This window comes from Myotis lucifugus, unplaced genomic scaffold, assembly GCF_000147115.1.
Source record: "Myotis lucifugus unplaced genomic scaffold, Myoluc2.0 scaffold_179, whole genome shotgun sequence".
Lineage (NCBI taxonomy): Eukaryota > Metazoa > Chordata > Mammalia > Chiroptera > Vespertilionidae > Myotis > Myotis lucifugus.
Window position 1 is genome coordinate 2,381,622 of NW_005871227.1, and position 22,885 is coordinate 2,404,506.

The 22,885-nt window shown below is 41.3% G+C and overlaps 1 protein-coding gene across 1 annotated transcript in view; it reads left to right on the forward strand.

Moving 5' to 3' along the window:
* CDH8 (cadherin 8) overlaps nucleotides 1-22,885 on the forward strand; it is a 289,616-nt gene that overhangs the window by 119,761 nt on the left and 146,970 nt on the right. The window contains exon 3 of the mRNA XM_023760322.1: nucleotides 11,504-11,623. Within this exon, the coding sequence (XP_023616090.1) occupies nucleotides 11,504-11,623 (120 nt within the window). The remainder of the gene's footprint in view (nucleotides 1-11,503; nucleotides 11,624-22,885) is intronic.

Sequence of the window (22,885 nt, forward strand, 5' to 3'; positions counted from 1 at the left end):
AGACAACAGTGTATTGCTAGCCAGAGGGAAAGGGGAGGGGAGTAGGAAGAGATGGTCAAAGAAGGGTAAATAGGGGTGGAAAGAGATTTTCCCTGGGACTGTGCAGCTGATGTTTTATTGAGGTGAAACCTATATGGTTTTGTTAACCAATGCCACCCCAGGAAACTCGATAAAAAGTAAAATAAAAAACATGGATTGAATACCCATTTATTGTTATCAGTTTTGGGGAATCTGAAAATGATGTAAATCTAATCTGGGGGGTTTCTGTGAGATCTATGTGAGATAGTTATATCTAGTAAGTATTTGGGCCAGAAACACAGTGGCTCCTCTGTATTTGATGGTAATGATCAGCATCTAATGAAAAAGGCAAGAGTGATATGTGAAAGTAAAACAGGCAATTAACAAGAGATTAAAAACTTGGAAGTTAGGATGATGTGGAACTCTAGAAATGTGTGGCCCTTTCCCTTCTGTTTTTCCCATGAAGGAGCTCATGTGTGAAGTGTGTATGTCATGTTCGTCTTGACCCCTGATTATTTCCTTAGGAAATCTGAAGTGCTAATAAAGGCGTCTTCCCTTCCCGCAGGATGTGCTATTTTGGAAGCATTTCTCTGGGGAATTTAAAAACAAGAAAAGCCCGGATTCCACTGGTTTTTGGGGGATACATCCCGGTGCTCCTCATTTCGCACATTTATACGCAAACATGTACAGAATCCTTGCTGCCACTTTTTTCTTTCTGCCTGGAGAACAGCTGTGAAGATATTAATTGTGCTTCAGTTATAAATGGATCGCCGAAAGGGACGGAGCGGGCTGTGCATCTCATCAGCAGGCCCTGTCTGGGATAAATAATGAGACAGGAACTTGGTAAATTGGAAATTTGTGATAAAAACAAGATGTGATATGATGCAGTCCCACCAGCTCCTTCCTTTGGGTGCATTGATTTTGAAGGCATTCTGTAAGACTGCTAGGTCAATGGCCGTCGGTTACAAATGTTGGTTAAAAGGCCTCTATTACTGGGGTCAACTACAAATTAGCCCAAAGGGGAAACACAAAGGTAGTGTAACTGTTCAAAGGGAAAACCTCACAGATGATATATAAAATATAGCTGAGAGGGCACAGTTGTTGGAAAACGTATGGAATCGCTTATCCTATTTCAACTAAGATTCTATTAGAAATTGGAGCCATAACTGAAATGATTGAGGGACTTTATTTGATCATTTCACTTATTTTTAAAGCAAATCTGTAGTTCTTTCAATATTTCCCCAAATTCTCTGAGTGTGTCTTTCAAATCTGCTAATTTCTGCTTTTTACCTTTTGTTAGCACCTAGCAACATCACTCTTTCCCAGCTTGCCATCATGATTAAACTTTAAGTAAGTTTAAATATTGACATCCCCCACACCTTGCTTTAGCTCAGCGGTTCTCAACCTGTGGGTCGCGACCCCTTTGGCGGTCGAACGTCCCTTTCACAGGGGTTGCCTAAGACCATCCTGCATATCAGATATTTACATTATGATTCATAACAGTAGCAACATTACAGTTATGAAGTAGCAACGAAAATAATTTTATGGTTGGGTCACAACATGAGGAACTGTATTTAAAGGGCTAGAAGGTTGAGAACCACTGGTCCAGAAGGATGTCCGGTCTAATTAGCATATTATGCTTTTATTATTATATATATATATATTTTTCCCCCTCCCTCATCTTGGCCTCAAATCCACACTTTATCCACAGTGTCCCCTCACCCAGGGGCTACTGATTGTGTGATAATCTTCATGAAACCTCAGAATAAGAGTAGGAGGCAGATGACATTGTTCCCATTTTTTAGATTAGGTAACTGAGTCTTAAGGATGTAAAAAAAGTAATTTCTTGCTGCCTGAGAGTGGTAAGTCATCGATGCAGAATATGACCTCAGTTTTATAAGATGAACAAGAACTTCTCACACTAGTTATAGCATGTATATGTTTCCCACTGGATCATGTCAGTGCCTTCTAGAAAGAAACTTAGCAAAGATTTTCCGAGTTTCCTGTAATAAAGCAAAGCCATGTGAAAGCATGGCTAACATACACTTCAAGCACAGTCAGGACACAGACTCCATGATCACTCCTGTACCTTCCACATCTAAGTCCCAGCCCAGCGCTCAGTACATACTGTGTGGGTAGCCTTCACGTGCTTGAATGAGCAGGTTCCTGTAATCCAGCGGTTCTCAACCTCTGGGTCGCGACCCCTTTGGCGGTTGAACGACCCTTTCACAGGGGTCGCCTAAGACCATCCTGCATATCAGATATTTACATTATGATTCATAACAGTAGCAACATTACAGTTATGAAGTAGCAACGAAAATAATTTTATGGTTGGGTCACAACATGAGGAACTGTATTTAAAGGGCCAGAAGGTTGAGAACCACTGCAATAGAGTGAATGGAGCAAGCACCTACTGTGATCCTGACACCTTTGGAAGGCACCTGCGGAGCCACGGGTAGCACAGTTGTGTAAGTTCAGGATGGAAAAGCTGCCTCTCTAGAGATAAAACGATTCTAGTTTATTTCTTGAGCACTCACAGGATTTCATTCCTTAGGTCACAGATTGGCAAAGGCTTGATTATTGGGAAGAGCTTCCCTAAGAAAAAGGAAATACACCCTTTTCCTTTTGTGTTCTAACAGAGTCATTCCAGCCCTAGCTGGTTTGGCTCAGTGGATAGAGCGTCGACCTGCGGACTGAAGGGTCCCGGGTTCGATTCTGGTCAAAGGCACATGCCCAGGATGCGGTCTCAATCCCTGTAGGGGGCAGGCAGCTGATCAATGGTTCTCTCTCATCATTGATGTTTCTATCTCTCTCTCCCTCTCCCTTCCTTTCTGAAATCAATAAAAAAAGAAGTCAAAGAGCCATCCCGATGGTGAAAGGGTTTATTTTTACACCTGGGTTTATTTATATTCGTTTTCACAGCCAGGCCTCCAAGCAGCCTCATTATCTGTTTGTGAAGGCAGTAGGCAGGCCACCATCCCATGCTGTTAGCGAGGGATGCGGAGGTACCTTTCTCCAGAGCCCGGTAAACCTGGCTGAGACGTCACAGTTACACGTTTTCCTACAATATTTTTCATTCCTCTCACCCGGTGTGTATTACAGATGTCCACGGCGATGATGCTCGGGTGAGTAGAAGGCATCTGTGTGCTCACACACATTTTCTGAAGCATCTAATTGTTCCAGAAAGTTTCAGGCTCCTCGGTCCAACAGCACGTTAAAGATGCCTGGATGTTTCACTAAGTGACAACGGTTTAGGCTCCTAGGTGCCCCAGAATAGAATATGGAAATAGAATTTTTTAAAAAATATATTTTTATTGGTTTCAGAAAGGAAGAGAGAGGGAGAGAGAGACAGAAACATCAATGATGACAGAGAATCATTGATTGGCTGTCTTCTGCATGCCCCCTACTGGGAATCGAGCCAGAAACCTGGGCATGTGTCCTTTCTGGAATCGAACCCGGGACCCTTCCGTCAGCAGGCTGATGCTCTATCCACTGAGCCAAACCGGCTAGAGCGGAAATGGAATTTTATTTCCCTAGCTTCTGTCCCAAATCACAGAGCCAGCGAAGCACCAGGATGCGTTTCGGCGCTGTCTGTTCACCTGAGTGCCGTTAAGAATCTGTCCCCGTTTCTGTAATAAATTCAACGTGACGCGTGTAGAAGTTGGCAGCAGCATCCCGCTGCACGCTGAGTGTTGGCGCATGAAGAGAACATCCAGCGAGCAATGGTGAGGCCTTTGCAAAAGGAGAAGGCAGGGGACGTGGTGTAGGATTTCACTGTGTGATGTGTGTCTGACAAGGGAGGTTTCTCCGATCAATGGGAGGCACTTGCTACCCCCGCCTCCTACTCAGTTGGCTTTTATAAATCACAAGATTGCTCCCCAACAGAAGGGAAGGGTTTGATCTCCGATATCCCCCCTGCCATAAGGCTCCTAGTTAGCCCACAGCCATTCAGAGAAGAGAGGCTCCTAGAAGGAGGGGGTCCTTGTCTCCCTGCCTACAGGGGCATGCACAGTTCGCTGTCATTTCCCACACAGCCTGGCTGGGGAGGAATTCTCCATACACAGGGTTAAAGAGACACGCCTTGATTTGTACAGATCCGTGTTTAAATCCCCTCATCTCTCAAAGATCCCCTAAAGTGGCCCTGGGAGGTTTGGATATGTAGCACTTGTGTTCTATAATTAAATAAGCCAAATCAAAAACCAATAAATAAACAAAACTGGGATGATTTAGGCCATCTTTCCCGCTGGGGGTGTCTGCTTGAGGCCCCTCGGGACACATGGATATTGAAGACTATGGTATCCGTTAGGGAGACGTGAAGAAAAACGCCTTGGCTGCTCGGATTTATTTCTGACTTTAGATGTATGTTCTTCCTGGGGGTAAGGGTGCTGGAGGGAACCTCTATAAACCAATAAAGCTCTCGAAGTACGTGCCAGTCAGGTGCACAGGCATCTCAGACCATTGTTCCATAAAACTAAAAAATCATGCCTTTGTCCTGACACATTTAGGGGAAAAAAAACTCGGGGCCAGAGGCGTCCGCTTCTAGTAAGAGATAACTTAAACGTCAACAAGTGATGCAGGTCCTGGGAAAGTATTGCTCTGGTATCCAACAACAACCAAAACGGTCTCCATGGCGATGCCTGTGTCCCGTTACCTCCGGCATCGCCTCATCCTTGGGAACATTAGGAAGGTGGACAGGGAAGGTGGGCTGAGGGTTACGTTTTAGTCACATAATGAAGGCAGTTGCGCTGTGACCTGTGGTCTTTGGCACATGTGGATGCTTAAGAGAGACAGCGTCAGATGGGAATGCCAGACACCCTGTCTGTCCGTGGATCGTACTTGCTGAGCCTGGATCAGGGCAGCTAGAAGGTCACATAAAAAGCATGAAGATCTCCTGGCCGGTGTGGCTCAGTTGGTTAAGCTGAGTCCCATGCACCAAGAGGTCTCCAGTTCGATTCCCGGTCAGGGCACATGCCCGGGTTTCGGACTAGATCCCCAGTAGGGAGCATGCAGGAGGCAGCTGATCAATGTTTCTCTCTCATTGATGTTTCTATCTCTCTCTCCCTCTAAAAAAAAAGAAAATCAATAAAAACATATTTTTTTAAAAAGTTATAGATGGCAGTAAGAGTCCAGGAATTTCAGCTACTGGGGAAGCTTCTGCTGCCTCGTGCCCCTGCCTGCCACTGGATTGCTTATTCTCCGAAAACGGATCGCAGGGCACCCTTTGCAAATGGGGTTGGTGCTGCTCACATCATCAGAGCGTCCGCTTCTCCGATGCGCGCATTTTCACGCTGCACCAAACCTTTGTCTCCCTGCTCAGGGTGTCAGCACCCGCATTTTTCTTTCTGAATAATGTGCAGAATTGGTGTGCTGACGTGCTCGTAAAGAAAGGAGAGCCTCGCTCACGGAGCGGCGCTCCCCAAAACCCAACGTCTTATTTTCTCCAAGACCCTTTATCTTAGTTTGTCAGCCGACCGGAACCTCTAACCTGACACTGTAAAAATGTTGGATTGTAGTGTTGGCTTTCATTTTTATGGGGGAGGGGGGAATGTGACGGTCCCGCTGTTAAAGGGATCAAACTTTAAGGTGTTGCAAGAAGAGGCTGATGCTATAAGCCCTGTGTTCATTGCAGCCCCAGCAGCACGCTGGCCGATCTCATTTAACCAAGAAACGAAATGCAGAAAAATGGGTCTATTAAAAGCAGAATTCACCTTGGCATTGACCTGTTCCTACTTGACTTGTTACTGGCAGGATGAATTGTGGTGACGGGGATCATTTTTGTTGACAGCAGCTGGAAATACAACAGCTATATTATAATAGGATCAGCATCAAGTTGGATTATAATAGGGGCTTTCTTGGAGCAGTGGCACGGTGTCAAATTCATAGTCGCCCGCTAAATGAGTCTCTTGTATCCCTGACAAAGGGACAAAAACAGTTCCCAATGAAAACACAAACAGAGAATCCTGTTCTGTTTGGCGGATATTACTCAGGGTCCCATTTATCACACACCAACACTTGCCGCTTTGAAGACACATTATCCTGCAAGGTTTCCACTTTTCAATTTGCCTCTGTGGTCTGCATCCTGCCTGCATTTCCCATGGAGAAGCCTACACCGCAGCTTGAATCGTTTCGGCCGCAAGATTAACCTCAAAGCATCCGTTCTCCCCACCTCCGGGTAATCCCTTGACAAATGCATCCACAAAACCTCCACACGCATCTACTATGCCCGCGTACAGGTGCGTCGACAGTCTTGAGTCACTATTAGGAGGAATATCCTCCTTGAAGGGAAGTCACGCTGCCTTTTCATTGTCAGATGTCTAACGTTGAAAGATGCGGGTTTCCTGAGAAGCCAAGCGTCAGGCAGGAATAGCCTGGATGAGGATGTGGGGAGAAACGTGCCTTAGTTCTGTTGTGGTCCCCAGCCCAGTCATTCATCTTGGCAAGTGTGTGTGGGATCTGCACGGGCCGGGAGATGGCGATGACATCCATTCAAATAACATGGAGAAACTGACATTGACCGTGTGCCTGGTGCCTGACTCGGTGCTGATGACATTAAAACGCATTTTTGAGCCCACAGCCATTTTACAACACTGAGGAAACTGACAGGAGCTGGGTGGGGTGGGACAATGTGCGATTGTGTGTGTGTGTATGTGTGTGTGTGTTTTTTTGTAAAAGGACATGAACATATTGTTACATTTGGAAATGTGTTTTTGTGTCCCCCCCCCAAATGTAAGAAAATATCCTACTATGAAAATAATTAGGCAGAACTATACTTAGTTATAAATGACATCACCACCACTTAAAATTAGTTTATTTTTTTAAAAGATATCTTTGTTGATTTCAGAGAAGAAGGGAGAGGGAGAGAGAAATAGAAACACAAATGATGAGAGCGAATCATTGATCGGCTGCCTCCTGCATGCCCCACACTGGGGAATGGAGCTCGAAACCCAGGCATGTGCCCTGACTGAGAATCGAACTGTAACCGCTCACTGAGCCACACCGGCCTGGAATAAAATTAGTTGATTATTTAGTCTCCCACGTGTAAGGGAAGCTCTCAGAAATATCATGTGGATAACTCTTCTGTATCTTTTGCATAAATTATTACATTTAGTTATCTCAACAAGCCTAAAGTGTAACAATGACTACCACCTTCCTTTTTTAGAAATTACAGAACTGGAGCTCAGACATGTTTTGTGACTTGGCAGAGGACACAGGGGAAGTGAGAGTGGGGAGTGGAATATGAAGCAAATGATCTGGTTCAAGACAGTTTGGCTCCAAATGATCTCCTCAGTCACTTTTTTATACTTAATATTATCTCATTTGATCCTCACACAAATCTTTTGAGGTTTGCAGAATAAAAATTACCGTCTTCACGCATGAAAAAGACTGACTCACAGATCATGCAAATGATGGAGATTTCTCTCCTTCCTCCCACCTCAGCGTTTGCTAATGTGACCATGGGATGCCTCTCACAATAAGAGAGCATCCCATTACCATCATCAGCGAAAACAGACATGATGATGACCAGTCTCGCGGTTGTAAACTCCCGAGGGACTTTCCCCAACTCTCACTTAACAAGAAATCATCTCCATGCTTCTTTATGACATGTGAATAGTCTAAAAAAAATACTTCATTTTCCAAGCACATCTGAGTAAGAGTTCCTCAAAGTAATCACCATAGAAATGAACACTTCTATGGCGAAGAATGAAGTCTGGTGCCCAGTACAGTCGTTCTGAACTATGGCTTTAGATCAGAATTGCCCAGGAAGATTTTTAAAAACACTCCACCACCTTCCCTATTTTACCATCCCTCAGACCTGAAAGAGACCACAGGGGCCTAAGTAGTTTTCAAAGCCAGATTCTGAGAAGTAGGTAGGGTTGGTAGTTGGTACTCCCAGGTATCACATATGGTAATTTCTGTGTTAGGCTGCTATGAATAGTATTTTGATTAAGCCTCATAATAATTCTAATGCATGTTGTAGATCTGAATTCTGCGACTAAGACAGGATAAATGATTTGCCCGACGAGACAGAGGTTAAGTGTTTCGGAAGATAAATATTCCATTGGCAAAACTATTAACCACCAGCTACTCCGCCCCTAGACGCCCACCCCACATACGTACACAGGAATTCTGGCTTTGTTCAGAAACTCTTCAGATTTGTGTTTTTCTCTATGAAGACACTTTTTTAAATTTTTTTATGTAAGGGTCACCTTTATTTGGTGATGACAGGGATTTTTTTTTAATGACAGGAACTTTAGACTCTCTGGTCAGTTCTCTTTCTGCAGTGAATGGAACCGCGTGTTCACACCCATGAATGTCACACCATACTGAGTAGAGCGCTTGACTTTATTTTTCTGATAATGCTTCATAACAAGGAACAACATTTCTCCTTTAAAAAAATCAAAGTAAAGTCCCAAGACAGCAACAAACACAGCAAAACAACAAATAGGGGCATGGTCTTCCCCGCAGAGGAGTTCACCCCTCCCTTCAGTCTCTGTCGGTTCTTTCAGTGACTCTTAAATTCATTCTTGAACTTTTCTGGAATGAATTTTAGACACAGAGAAAAATGACAAAAATTGTTCCCTTGCTCAGTTTACCCCCAGTGGGACATCTTATGTACATTTAGGACAAGGGCCAAAAGGAGAAAATCCATATTGATGTCCATCTTTATTGTCATTATCCAGTGTTAATGTTTCATCTCTTCTTTCCTGGACTGCTGCTATCTATAGCCTTACTAGAGGCCCGGTTCACGAAATTTGTGCACGGGTAGGGTCCCTAGGCCTGACCAGCGATCAAGGCCGATCAGAGCCTTCCAGGTGCTGGCTGGGTTCTTCCTTCCAGCTGCCGACCAAGGCCTCCCTTCCCCGGCTGCCAGCTGCTGGCCTGGGCCTTCCTTCATTCTGCACCGCCCCCTGGTGGTCAGCGCACGTCATAGCTAGCAATTGGTCTCCTGGCTGAACTCCTGTGGGGACAATTTGCATATTAGGCTTTTATATATATATATATATATATATATATATATATATATATATATATATATATATGTAAGTATAACTTGTCTGATCTAATCATCTACATCTCTGCCTCCAGTCCAATCTGGGAGCACGAACAGAGAGAGAGAGGCCCACGGTGTAGGACTGCTCTCTAAATGAAATGTCTTCTTTAAAGCCAGCGCTCCCCATCTTGGCATTCAAATGTCTCCTCTAGGCCCAGCCACTCTGGCTCAGTGGATAGAGTGTGGGTCCGAGGATTGAAGGGTCCCAGGTTCCATTCCCGTCAAGAGCATGTACCTCAGTTGCAGGCTCTGTCCCATGATGGGGGCGCATATGGGAGGCAACCTATCAATATGTCTCTCTTACATCGATATTTCTCTCTCTGTCTCTCCTGCTCCCTTCCACTCTCTCTAAAAATCAATGGAAAAATATCCTCAGATGAGGGTTAACAACAACAAAAAAATGCCCCCTGCATCTTATTCTCAGTTTGCATCTCCAAATTTAGCTTTGATGGCTGACTCTTCCAGTCATATCTTCTCTTAAGAAGCATTTTGGAACTTTTATCTCACTATCCTCCTCTCACCTGGAAAGTTTTTCCTCTAATTCTTCTCCATCCCATACAGTAATCAAATAACTACAAACATTGTACTTTCACATGCTTGTTTTAACCAGGTAGTTGATGAGTTGCTTGTGAACATGAGCCTTAAGTTTGTTTTTCTATATGGTTCCCAGTGCCTGGTGGAAAGACATTCAGCACATTTTTTTTTCTCACTGTAGATTTTGTAGAACCTCTGAATCATCCTTCTGAGTAGAGATTCCAATTTGACAGGCCTATCAACTGCTCAACAAATATTATTGTTACATGTTCCTGGGGAGCGTCCGTCATCAAAAATGCTTCCAAAAAGATTTGACTTGGCAAGATCTTGGAAAAGCTCTGCCTTATTCCAGTAAACACAGACGTACACTGCTGAGATCCACCTATGACTTCCGTCTGGTTGGAAACAGTCTTGCCCTCATTGCTGGGAGCGTTGATATTGACCGCTCAGGGCTGATTCTCCCTCAGCGGAAGGGAGCTGCCTGGCCCCAGGCCCAGCCTGCATTCCCAGGGGCGTTCCAGTAGCCAACAGCTGGTCGGTACTGGGGTCCAAAAGCCTGGCCCCATTTCCTCAATGACATCCTAGCTCTAGAGTCCCCAGGGGAGTCCATGGAGGCCTTTGATGTGATGGCATCACAGCCCAAGTGATGGAATGACGTTCAGCTCAATATCATCCTTTTGCCTCCCCAAGATACTGATCAAAGAGGACTCCCCAATACAAATTCTGCAAGAGATCTCTTCTATCTCAGACTTTACATTCATCTGTGATGCTTCCCTCCCAGTCCTCATGAAATCGACACACGGCTTATTCATTCATCCGCTCATTCCACGAGCCAATATATGTTTGCTAATTACCATATGTCCCACACCTCCTGGATCAGGAAGACCCGATCCTGCCCTTGTAGAAGGTGATGCTTATGATCTCAACAGACATCTCCAATGTCTCCCCAGTTTCAGCCATTCCCCACTGTCTCTCTGAGTCTTTTGCCTTCACTTGTATTTGACTGATGGCTCAGCATGTCTCCCAAGCACCTCTACTTCTGGTTAAACTCTGCCTGTCTTGAATAATTTAACTCAAAGGCTACGTCTCCTAGAAAGCTGTCCTTGGCCACTCCCTCTGCTGGACTAAGTGGGGGGTCCAAATCTGGTGCTATTGCTTTCAGCTGAATTTCTCGGTATAGCTGTCTGCCCCTAACTTTTCCTCCCCCACCAAACTGTGAGCTTCTTGCCTGTCAGTTTTGTCTTAGTATATATGCTTTATATCAGGCAGGCCATATGTGCCTACCCGCTGAATGAATGAGAGAATAAAAGATAGATAATTTATCCTGAAACAATTAGAAGGTGTGCTTCTATTATCCATAAGGCCTCATTCCCTGAACGTGCTGATGAATTGGTGGTCCCGATCTAATTTTATATTCTGAGGAATGGAAGAAGATGGATAAACTACCCCTTTAATATCTCTGTAGAGCTTTTACCAGCAGCCATTTTTAAAATATTTTCAGTTGTGCTTTTACCAAACTTCAATGCTGCATGTGCTATTGTATTATTAAGCTTATGTTTCATATTTCTTTGGTATGCTTCCTTTTCAATAGTCTCCATGCCTACGTGGGTCGGAGAGGTAGCTTAAAAATGAAAACTACAAAGAAATCTTCAAGAATACGGATTCTAAAGGGGCTATCTTTATATAGTACTTCAACCTAGCAATACCTTTTCTTTTGAAAAACTTGGATATTGTTGAAGTTATGATGGAGTAGTTATCTCCTTATCCTAAAAAAGATTTCTTTTCTTCCTTATTCCCACACATGGATTTCTGTAGGATATGCTTAGCAAATTTTAGCTCTTGGCAAGAATCATGTGTTAATTATTATCTTTCTCACTCTCTCTCTTTTTTTTTTTTTAGGTACGTCTGTCACTAATGTAACAGCCACCGATGCTGATGACCCAGTTTATGGCAACAGCGCCAAGTTGGTGTACAGCATCCTGGAGGGGCAGCCTTATTTTTCCATTGAGCCAGAAACAGGTTTGTGAACTAAATTTTGAATTCTATTCACCATGTTATTGCTTCAGGGAAACACTTTTCTCGGGATTTGGATTATGAAATGTTACGGTTAAGCACTTTACTGCCTGTATCAATAATATTCGAATGTGTTCGTTCTGTGCAGTGTGAGGTACATGGCAAGCCCAGCCATCATTTTGATGTTGATTAAAACAAATTGCAGCCCCTTTGTACAACATCACCTATTTAACAGCTGGCCTGCCACCTGCTTTTTTTTTAAAATGCATTTTTATTGATTTCAGAGAGGAAGGGAGAGGGAAAGAGAGATAGGAACATCAATGATGAGAGAGAATCATCGATGCTGCCTCCTGCACGCCCCTGCTGGGGATGGAGCCCACAACCCGGGCATATGCCCTCAACTGGAATCGAAGCTGGGACCCTTCAGTCTGCAGGCCGACATTCTATCCACGGAGCCAAACCAGCCAGGGCCTGCCACCTGCTTTTATCCTGGGGTTGGGGAGAAGAGTGTCTATGAATCCAGCCAATTGAAATATCAAATTTAAGAATAAATTTAGCTACTATGTATTGACTGTAAGATGCTTGGCTTATCCATCCGTCTAAATTTCAACTTGCACATCTATACAGTGGCTATGGAATCTACCTCCTAGGGCAGTGATGGCGAACCTATGACACGTGTGTCAGAGGTGACACAGGAACTCATTTTTTTGGTTGATTTTTCTTGGTGAAATGGCATTTAAATATATAAAATAAATATCAAAAATATAAGTCTTTGTTTTACTATGGTTGCAAATATCAAAAAATTTCTATATGTGACACGGCACCAGAGTTAAGTTAGCGTTTTTCAAAATGCTGACACACCGAGCTCAAAAGGTTCACCATCACTGTTAGGGTGATGACCAAGATCAGATGAAGCAATAAATACTAGCCATGCAGTGTATGACACATGGTAACAATTCAATGGATGGATAGTACATTTGCTATTAGATTCCTCATTTTTAAAATAGATGCTGACATTGACCCACTAGAGTTTGTTACAAAGATATTATTATGTATTCTAATATAATACGTTGTCATATTATATGTAATATGTTTTATTATTATTATTACCACTAATAATTCTGGGTCTGGTAGTACAGATTTTAGAACCATAATTTCATTAAATAATAGTTTCCGCAAATGAAGATAAATCTTTTTATTTTTAAACATTTTAATAATGTCCTTATAGACATTTCGTTATACTTTTTAAAATCCACAGGCTATGTGGGTGGCACACTTGAAAATTATCACACAAAAAACCCAGTATCATTTGTGTGTATGTTTCTGTATCAGGTGGTTTAGCCTGCAAATTATCAAGTAGAAAAAATTTAATATGCAGCTACATGCGCATATAATATCATTTCTTTGATTCATGAGTTTTCAGCATTATTGAGATAAATGTCCATGTCCTGCCATTAAGTCAATTATTAATTAAATTAAAAATTTAAAGCCCCTCTTTGCTTTCTTTGAATCCAAAGAGTAAAATCCTCATACATTTAAAAGTGAGGAAAGTAGTATTTATACATAAATAGGTCATGGGCTTAAAATTAAATTTAGACTTGGAAACAGGAAAGAACTCTTCTAAGATGCATTAATTAGGGCATCGTTACATATTCTTCCTCAGTGAAGAAGGGAGTCTATCATAAACTTCATCTCCTTTGGACTCCTTGATGACCCTGGAGAAATGGCAGAATGCTGGGTTTTTAAGGAAAAAGAAAAAAAAATGGAGATGTCCTATTACTTGGCCAAAGTCAAGAGAGGAAGGGAGAGGGATAGAAAGATAGAAGCATGGATGAGAGGGAAATATCAATTGGCAGCTTTCTGCACACCCCCTACTGGGGATCGAGCCTGCAATCTTGGCATGTGCCCTGACAGGTAATTGATCTGGTGGCCTCTTGGTTCATGGGTCAATGCTCAACCACTGAGCCATACCAGCCAGACCCATTTCCTTTTCATATCAGGATTCTGGCCTTACTCATGAGGATCAGACTTCTAGCTTTAATGATAAATGTTATGACAGTGATCATTCCCTTACCAGACTATGGGACATGAACACAGTCAAGATATTTATAAAAAAGAAGATTGCCCATGGAGCACAGTCATCAAGTCCTTGATGCCAGGACATTTTCAATAAGGAAAATACACAGAGCATAGGAGATAAGAAACCTTTTACGCTTCTTGTTTTATCCTCACAGGAATGCTAGAACAGAACTCTGGACTTCGGGATAAATCAGTTTTGCTGTCCTCTTGTTTGTTATATTTCAAATTTATAGAATTATTTTCTGTTGCTATGAGCTATTAATCTCTCTACCTCACGGAGAGATCCTTCTCTTATTTAGGTATAAGCTTAAGACAGTAGAGAGATTTGCCATTTGTTCTATTAATTTGCGTCTTTGAGTTCATAATCAGTGATTAACTTGTCTATTGACTTATTTATATATTTAACTCACTTCTCAAGCTAGAATATACAGTCTATGAAGAATGGGGGGTTTGTCTTATTTGTTCATTTTATATCCCTTTGCCTCGCCAAGGGTTTGGCACCCAGAAGCCCTTTCCTATGTGTTTTAGATAGGAAAGCAGGATGAAAAAGAGATGCAAAGAAAGGATAAGAAAGGGGAGGAAGGGGAGCATGGATTAATATAGAGAAAAGCTTGCCCCAACTCACACAGAAGATGTATGATGAACCCACTAGGGAATGCAACTTGGTTTCTAGTTTATATCCCTTTTGTTTTTTCCTCTGGTGGGAAGAACATCATTTTAACCTCAGATGTGATTTCTATTGTTGTTGTTGAGATTCACTTAGGACTAAGTGTCTGCCATTTCCAAGTCTCATACTATGTCTTAAGTGTCTAGCCAACACGATGCTATTCTTGTGCTTGCAAAAAGGAGCCTTTAGATTGTGATAAACTCTGGCCCAGATTTAGTTCTAGATCACACGTTGAGATAGAAAGGCTCAAGTGCCACTGCACAGGGAAGGAATGGTTCTTAACATATCTCCTTATTTCAGAGGTCACTGTGATATTAATAATCATAACTACGACAAACAAAAGGAACATATCATTGTGTTCCTACAGTCCTCTGGGTTTAACAGAACACTAAACCAAGTGGAGAGAAGAATTACTGTCTCTAAGTTGCAAATGACAAAACTGTGTTTCAGAAAGAATAAGGCAAAATGCCTTACTTTAAATCACACTCCCTGGCAAATTATAGCAACCAGAGGAAGAATAAAAACAAGGATATAAACAACCACCATCTCATTTATTGGACACATTATGCTCCTGGCATTGTGCTAATGGGTTTGCATGCATTATCAAATATAATGTAATTTATTCTTCACAATATTTTAAGATAGATATTAATGTCATCTTATTTTACTGATGAGAGTACAAGATGGTCTGAACTGATACATTTCTTGCCCAAAATGTTTGAAGCAAGACGCAAAGTGAGTCTGTGTGATTTCAAACTCTCCTTTTTCACCATCACCATGCTTCTGTGACCCCATATGACTGCCAAGCGGTGCAGCTCTTGCTTGGGGCTGTCATTGGTTTGTACAGGGACCTGTAGAACTTGGAAGCAGGCCCAGGTCTCTGTTCTCCAGAGACCTGGGGGCATTTTGGTGATGGAGAGGATGTAAGGAGATAGTAATTGTAAAATAAATGGTCATTTTTTGTGAGTAGCTTTAAAAGGCTAAAAATAGCTCATTTGTATTCTATAAATGTATCCTTTTTTGTTGTTGTTTTCCCTTCCTTACCACCCCCAATACCATATGTTTGCCTGTGACATTTTGGGCATTTGGATAGGGAGAGATATGGCATTTATTTAAGAAGCACTAATTTGAGGACAGTAGTGAGAAAACAGTTGCAGTCCATTGTAAGTGATTGAAGATGGAAAGTGTAAATGAAATGCAAGGCAAGTGAATAATAAATGCTTAATTATCTAGAGAAACCACAGTAAAGTTGCGGGACAGTCTAAACTTTGCCCCAGGCAAGCAAGAGTATGAAAAATGACTTGCTTAAAAATAAACTAACTTAATTCATTGACCTTTTTTTGTGAAACTCAGACCATCTTTCTTCATTGGATACAAGTAACATTTATCTCCATGGGACCTGTGAAAATAAGCTACAGAAAAAAATACTCGGAAAAAAATCTATGCAATGAATGGTTTCCTTTTAGAAAAGTCAAGTTAATACATGGCGTCTTCATGGAATGTCTTCATGGAATTGAGTCATAGTGACAAATTGTAAACACACAGGGTCTTTTTTAAAGTCAGGATTGCATAGATTATCATTTCCACTGCCAAGGGGACTGGCCGAAGAACCTTTGAGAAAAATATTCAGATAATTCAGGTAGACCAACAATGCTAGGGTCTGCATTGATAAGTGAGAATGTCTTTGTAATTCACATTAATCTACATTTAATCAACACTACATTCTGTAAGAAGTCATAGGTGTTGAAGGTGCAATGTTGATCTTCACAATTGATATTATGAATTTTAACATTATAAATACAATAGTAATATAATAATATTAATTTAATCATGCTGATATTAAAGTTATTAATTTTCTATTTTTATTTGTATGATATTTTTGATGGGACATTTCTCCTTTAAAAAAAGCAATAAGCTTTTTATTAACAGTAGATTATAAAGTACTTCAGTGACATTAATTCCAAGATACCAGTTTCTATGAAATCCCCTGGATTTAGAGTTGAAAGTTTGACTGAAAGGCAGGAAGTGACATGAGAAGAAGGAAGCTTGCTTGTTGTCTGGGACAGTTCCATCACAGGAGAACTTTTTTTGTTAATCCTCACCTGAGGATATTTTTCCCATTGATTTTTAGAGAGAGTGGATAGGAGGAAGAGAACCAGAGAGAGAGAAAAATAGATCTGCGAGAGATATCTATTGGTTGCCTTCTGCATGAACCTGACCCCAGCTGCGAATCGAGCCTGCAACCAAAGTAGATGCACTTGACCGGAATCGAACTTGGGACCCTTCAGTCCTCAGGCTGACACTCTAACCACTGAGCAAAATGGGGTAGGGCTAAAGAACCTTATTCTAAGTGCTGGTCAAAGCTGAGATATCTGTACCCATCACATGGCTGACTCACTTCTAAAGATCCCAGAACACCCCAGATCGGGCCCTCCCATAAAGTGCTGGCCCATGGTGGGGAAGGAGGAGGGATGGTTCCTTCTGAAACACGTGGAGTCTCTTCCAAACCTCCTGGAGGAAGAACGGGAGTGCTCCCTAAAGCAGTCAGGCAGGAGGATTTGGGAGGGAGCCGGAGAGCACTTTTCTTACCAGGGCAATATCCTCCTAACGCACTCTTCATCCAATATCCATTTTCTCCACACCGTGAAGGACAGATTTCTAAAAACTTTAAGGAAAGAATACAGGCAGAGAGACACCCTTTTCAAGTACAGCACATACATGCACACGCAACTTCAGAGCAACCAAGTTGGGGGGCTTGCGGAGGGGTCTCAGTGTATAAGTCCATGCTTTTTTTAGATAGAGAATCTAGCCCAGGGGTGGGCAAACTTTTTGACTCGAGGGCCACAATGGGTTCTTAAACTGGACCGGAGGGCCGGAACAAAAGCATGGATGGAGTGTTTGTGTGAACTAATATAAATTCAAAGTAAACATCATTACATAAAAGGGTACGGTCTTTTTTTTTTTTTAGTATTCATTTCAAAGGGGCCGTAGTTTGCCCACGGCTGATCTAGAGAAAGACGGTTGCCTGTCTCACGTTCCTTCCATTTCAAGTAGAAGAAACACCAGTGGATCCTGCATAAAAATCCTAGACAGCAGCACTTCTGTATCTTGGCATTCTTATTTAATCCCATTTCCTGCACAGTAGCTGTTTTTAAAGATCTTATTAAAGGTGAGGATTATGAGGATCCTTGAGGTTTCATGATATGGCCAAAGGCAGACAGCTGACAAATGTTCAGTCCATAGTGCTCACAATAAATATGTGTTGAGCAAATGAATGGGTAAATGAATGAATGAGTGAGTAATGAGAATCTAATTCCACCTGGACCCATATTTACATCTCACTGTGCTCTTCAGTCCAAACTAGATGATGATGATGGTGATGATGATGGCAAACTTAATTTTAAATGTCTAATAGATTAATATTCTAATCTGCTCTACATTTATACACAGTGCTCCCCACACATGGTATCCCTCCCCAGTTTTGCTGATGGTTGGATCCTCCTATCTCAGTGAGCATGACAGCTGGCTGCTTGCACACACTGACTTAGCCATCATTTATTTCCCTGCTTGGAATCTCCCGTGGGAGGTAAAGTGGGATGAGTAAGCGTTGCGTTCACATTAATTGTTTTATGATTACTAAAAATAATCTCCCCACCCCAAGCACATAGAATAATTAAATATACTTGGGTAAGCTGAATGTAGTGTGACTGTCACTTTACTTACACCTTGGGACACATCATTTTTAAGTCCAGAGCAGCCAGCAATGCTGACCGTAGCTGGAGTCGAAGAGATATATTTTTAGAGAAACCATAGGTCTTTGGATGTGCGTGATGAATTGAAAGACTGTGAACCACACAGACTTTTCAACATGGAACACCTGCTGTCACACGGGGGTGCTTTGGGAATGGGTTTAGGTGGGAGAAAAATCCAATGCTTGATCCCCAATGACACCCATCCATCCTGAGCAGACCAGCTGGGATCAGGAACTGTTCCCTACCTACTATGTATCATGCTTATGCAGAATTTTCTTGTAATTTATATGCTGATACTTCTCTCCTTTGACAGATAGCTTTGGGTTCCATTTGCACGAGTTCAAAATGACTTGGTGAAGAAAGACAAAGATGTATTTTCATTGATTTTGTAGAGAAGGGTGGTTTATCTAAGAATATCAAAGATTAACCAGCAAACAAGAGGAGTATATTTTTGACAACCCCTTATCTGCTCCTTATGTACTCAAAAATGCAACCTTTAGTGTTTTTATTTAAGGATAGCAGGTTTTCTTTGTATAGTTCCATCACTCCCCCGTCCTTATGCCTAACTCTGCCTTCCCAACACTTAAGATTACCTAAGACTTTAAGAACATAACCCGCTGGTGCTCAGTCATTGTTTTTAGATGTTGTGGCAAATGTGGCTGTAGATATATTTTCCTTAAAAAAAAGGATTCTAACTTTTTAACATTCTAGTTTGGAAAACAGAGTTAAAACCATCAGAATTGTCTGTGATTGTCTATATAATTATGGGAGCTCAGAGAAGGGGATTAATTAATACTGGACACCACTCTCCTGTAAGCAAAGGTAGTTCTGGTGCACAGATACCAACCCGTAGGAGGAATATACAAATACTCCATCTGTTTCCTTGTAAGTCAAATTCACAAACATCTCTGTGAAATCATTTCTTCTGGGCCAAAGCATAAAAGATCATGATGTCTATTTTTGAGAAATACCATTTTAAAAAGAGTTTCAGCTCTACGTGCAGGATCTTATCTAGTTCTCACCATGGACAGCAGCACCTAGCACTGTGCAGTCTTGTGTTAGTCAAGAACCACATTATAACAGGGAACTCAAACAACTTAACAAAAGGAAGATAAACAACCCAATCAAAAAATGGGCAATATACCTAAATAGATACTTTTCGAAAGAAGACAGAAGGAAGGCCAAGAGACATATGAAAACATGCTCAAAGTCACTAATCATCTGAGAGGTGCAAATCAAAACGACAATGAGGTACCATCTCACACCTGTCAGAATGGCTATCTTCAACAAATCAACAAAGGACAAGTGCTGGCGAGAATGTGGAGAAAAAGAAACCCTTGTGCACTGCCGGTGGGAATGCATATTGGTGTAGCCACTGTGGAAAACAGTATGGAATTTCCTCAAAAAACTAAAAATGGAACTCCCATTTGACCCAGTGATCCCACTTCTAGGACTATATCCCAAGAAACTAGAGACACCAATCAGAAAGGCTATATGCACCCCTATGTTCATAGCAGCACAATTTACCATAGCTAAGATTTGGAAACAGCCTAAGTGCCCATCAGCAGATGAGTGGATTAAAAAACTGTGGTACATCTACACAATGGAAAACTACACTGTAGTAAAAGGAAGGAATTCTTACCATTTACAACAATATGAATGGAACTGGAGAGCATTATGCTAAGCGAAATAAGCCAGTCAGAGAAAGATATCACATGATCTCACTCATTTGTGGAATATAATGAACAACATGAACTGATGAACAAAAACAGATCCAGAGACAGAGAAGCATGGATCAGACCATCAAACCCCAGAGGGAAGGTAGGGGAGGGTGGGGGTAAGGGGAAGAGATCAACCAAAGGACTTATAAGCATAACCAATGGACACAGACACCAGGGGGTGAGGGGGTTGGGAGGACAATGGGAGGATAAGGACACATATGTAATATCTTAATAAAGAAAAAAATAAATGAATAAATAAATACAGATAGTAGTCTCAAAAATGAACCAATAAACATAGGCAATAACCTCCAAGATGAACATGGCTAGAAAATGAGCTTCTTTGGAAGAACTTAGATGCTGTCGATTTCAGATCTCAGAGGATTTTGGATTTGAAAAATGGATGCTTTTAAGATGCTTAGACTATATCTTTGAGTTCTCTCCTCATAGTCAATATGTATAGCATTTGATCATCTGATTATTTGGGCAGTAACTATGGCATTGCTGATAGCAGACCAAGGACAAAAAGATGCTACATAAGAATAGTCCACAACACAAATGCATCTTCTTTAGATCGGTCTCTCCATCCGGATGCAGTGACTTCTCACTCATGGCACATACCTCTGGATATTATGTTCTGTTCAAAAAATCGAGGAAGGAAGCTACCATGTATTGATCACCTACTATGCACCATTTCATTACATATATACTAGTATATCCCATGTAAGTGGGTAAGCGGGTGTTGTGATCATCACGTTGCATAAGGGAAATAAAGGCTATGCACAAATTAATTTCTGAAAGCTACTCAGGTAGTAAAACTCAGAGCTGGTTTCTTGATCAGACCTGCCTGAATTCAAGCTCTCCTGCATTAGGTTTCCTATCTCCTAATAGAGAGGGTGGTTAGGGAGAGAAAATAAACACACAAGTCAATGAGTCCAAAAAAAGGGGGGAAGAGAAGAAAAGAGAGTCTCTAAACACTTTAATGTCCTCTTTTAGATCAATGTTTATTTTCAGTTCAGTAAATAGATGTTTATTGATCACTTCCGCTCTCAGGAATAGAATGATGCCTGGGATGGACATGGCCCTAACTTCATGGAGCTATACAGAACAACTAGAGAGATGTCAGCATAAATCATGTTGTAAATGCACCCATTCTACATTTTCTTGTTTATTGTCAAAGTGCGATAAAGAAAATATGTCAGGGAATGAGATGTTTGATTTTTATTGTTAAAATTATTATTGCTATTGTATGAAGGATGGTATTGAATCTTATGAAAGAAAAGTTATAAAATAACAACATTCTTGAATAATAATAATAATAATAATAAGTTTAAATGAATACAAATATGAGTGATTGAGGGGGTCTAAAATATAGTTACTTGAAAAGAATAATTTGTCTCAAGAGTATCAGTTCTTCATTTTTCAAAAACCTGATAGACTTCCCACTTAGCATAAAACCCTGATTCTTAAGAAATGTTGAGTATAAGAACCAGTCTGTATTCCCTTACAGTGAGAAAATGATGTGGTTATAATATGGAAATAAATAGATATTTCTACCCAGACAGGTGTAAGCAATATGTATAGAATACGTGGATTTTTCAGACTCTTATGTTCCCGGTACTGTGCTTAGAACCAGTGAAATAGACACAAGTTGGGAGTTCTCATAGGCAGGGAGGGACCAAAGAGTGTGTTACTGTAGAAATAACACTTTTTAAAAAATGATTTAAGAATTATACTAGAGTCACTTTACAATTTGTGATTATGCGTAATATCCCATTCAAAATCTTAAATGGGATTATTTTATTACAAGCGAGGCTTTTTTATATGCCCACAAGGAGCATGAATGTGGACTTCAGTAAATGAGTAATTTTAGTGTTCATGAGGTTAACAGGATTGAACTGGTGGGTAAATGTAAGCCTAGCCGTAATTACATAGATTTTTTTATGTAGATATAGCTGGAGAGTTTCTTTAAAAGTAGTTTCCATGAGTGGTAAAATTTTATTGCGTGTGACAGACTACTGTTGGAACTTCCCTTTCCATCCCATTAACTCTAGTAACGTTGCTGCGGTATTTATGATCTACCTTAAAAGCTACCTTTGCACTCTGACATCTGGGGAATCTCAGTGGGACAGGAATTGAGATTGCCTAATGGTGTTATTTAATAACAAATACATTCATGCGCCATCAGTGAAAACAATAATGACTGTATTTACATGATGAAGCAAGATGCAAATTTAATGTCCTCGCTCGCTCTTGTTCTCAGCAGAGTATAAATTAGCAACCCCGCACACAAATAGTAGTAATAGGAAACACTAGTGGGTACTAGTCCTTGGACAATAAAGCTAAGGCATTCCGTAATTTCAAAGATCTGGGGTCAGATCTCACTGGTCCTGACTTCCTGATCTGATAAACAAATGGTGAAGTGACAAACGGGCAAGTAACATCGACAATGTAGATGCTCTGGACCAAGGGGTGATTCAGGTCCTGGGGGGGGGGGGGGCGATGAAGCAGGATGGTGTGAGATTTCATCACGCTACTCAGAATGGCGCCCCAATTGAAAATTTATGAATTGTATGTCTCTGGGATTTTTTATTTAATATTTAATATTTTTTGGACCAGGGTTGACTGTAGGTAACTGAAAATGCAAAAAGGGAAACCATGAGTAAGGGGGGACCACTGTAATTTTAAACCTTTCTCTTGGCCCGGCTGGCAGAGCTCAGTGGTCAAATGTTGATTTATGAACCAGGAGGTCATGGTTCAATTCCAGGTCAGGGCACATGCCTGGATTGCTAGCTTGATCCCCTGTAGGGGGCGTGCAGGAGGCAGCCGAACAGTGATTCACTCTCATCATTGATGTTTCTATCTCTCTGGCCCTCTCCCTTCCTCTCTGAAATCAATAAAAATATAATAGTAACAACAACAGGAGTTAGCATTATTATTGTTAATAATCCTTTTAGGAGTTAACTAAACAAGGATTGTTAATAATCACGTACTGGGGAAATGTTTGTAAGGGTGGTAGTTTGTTGAAGTTTTTATCTCACTCTGTATAGAT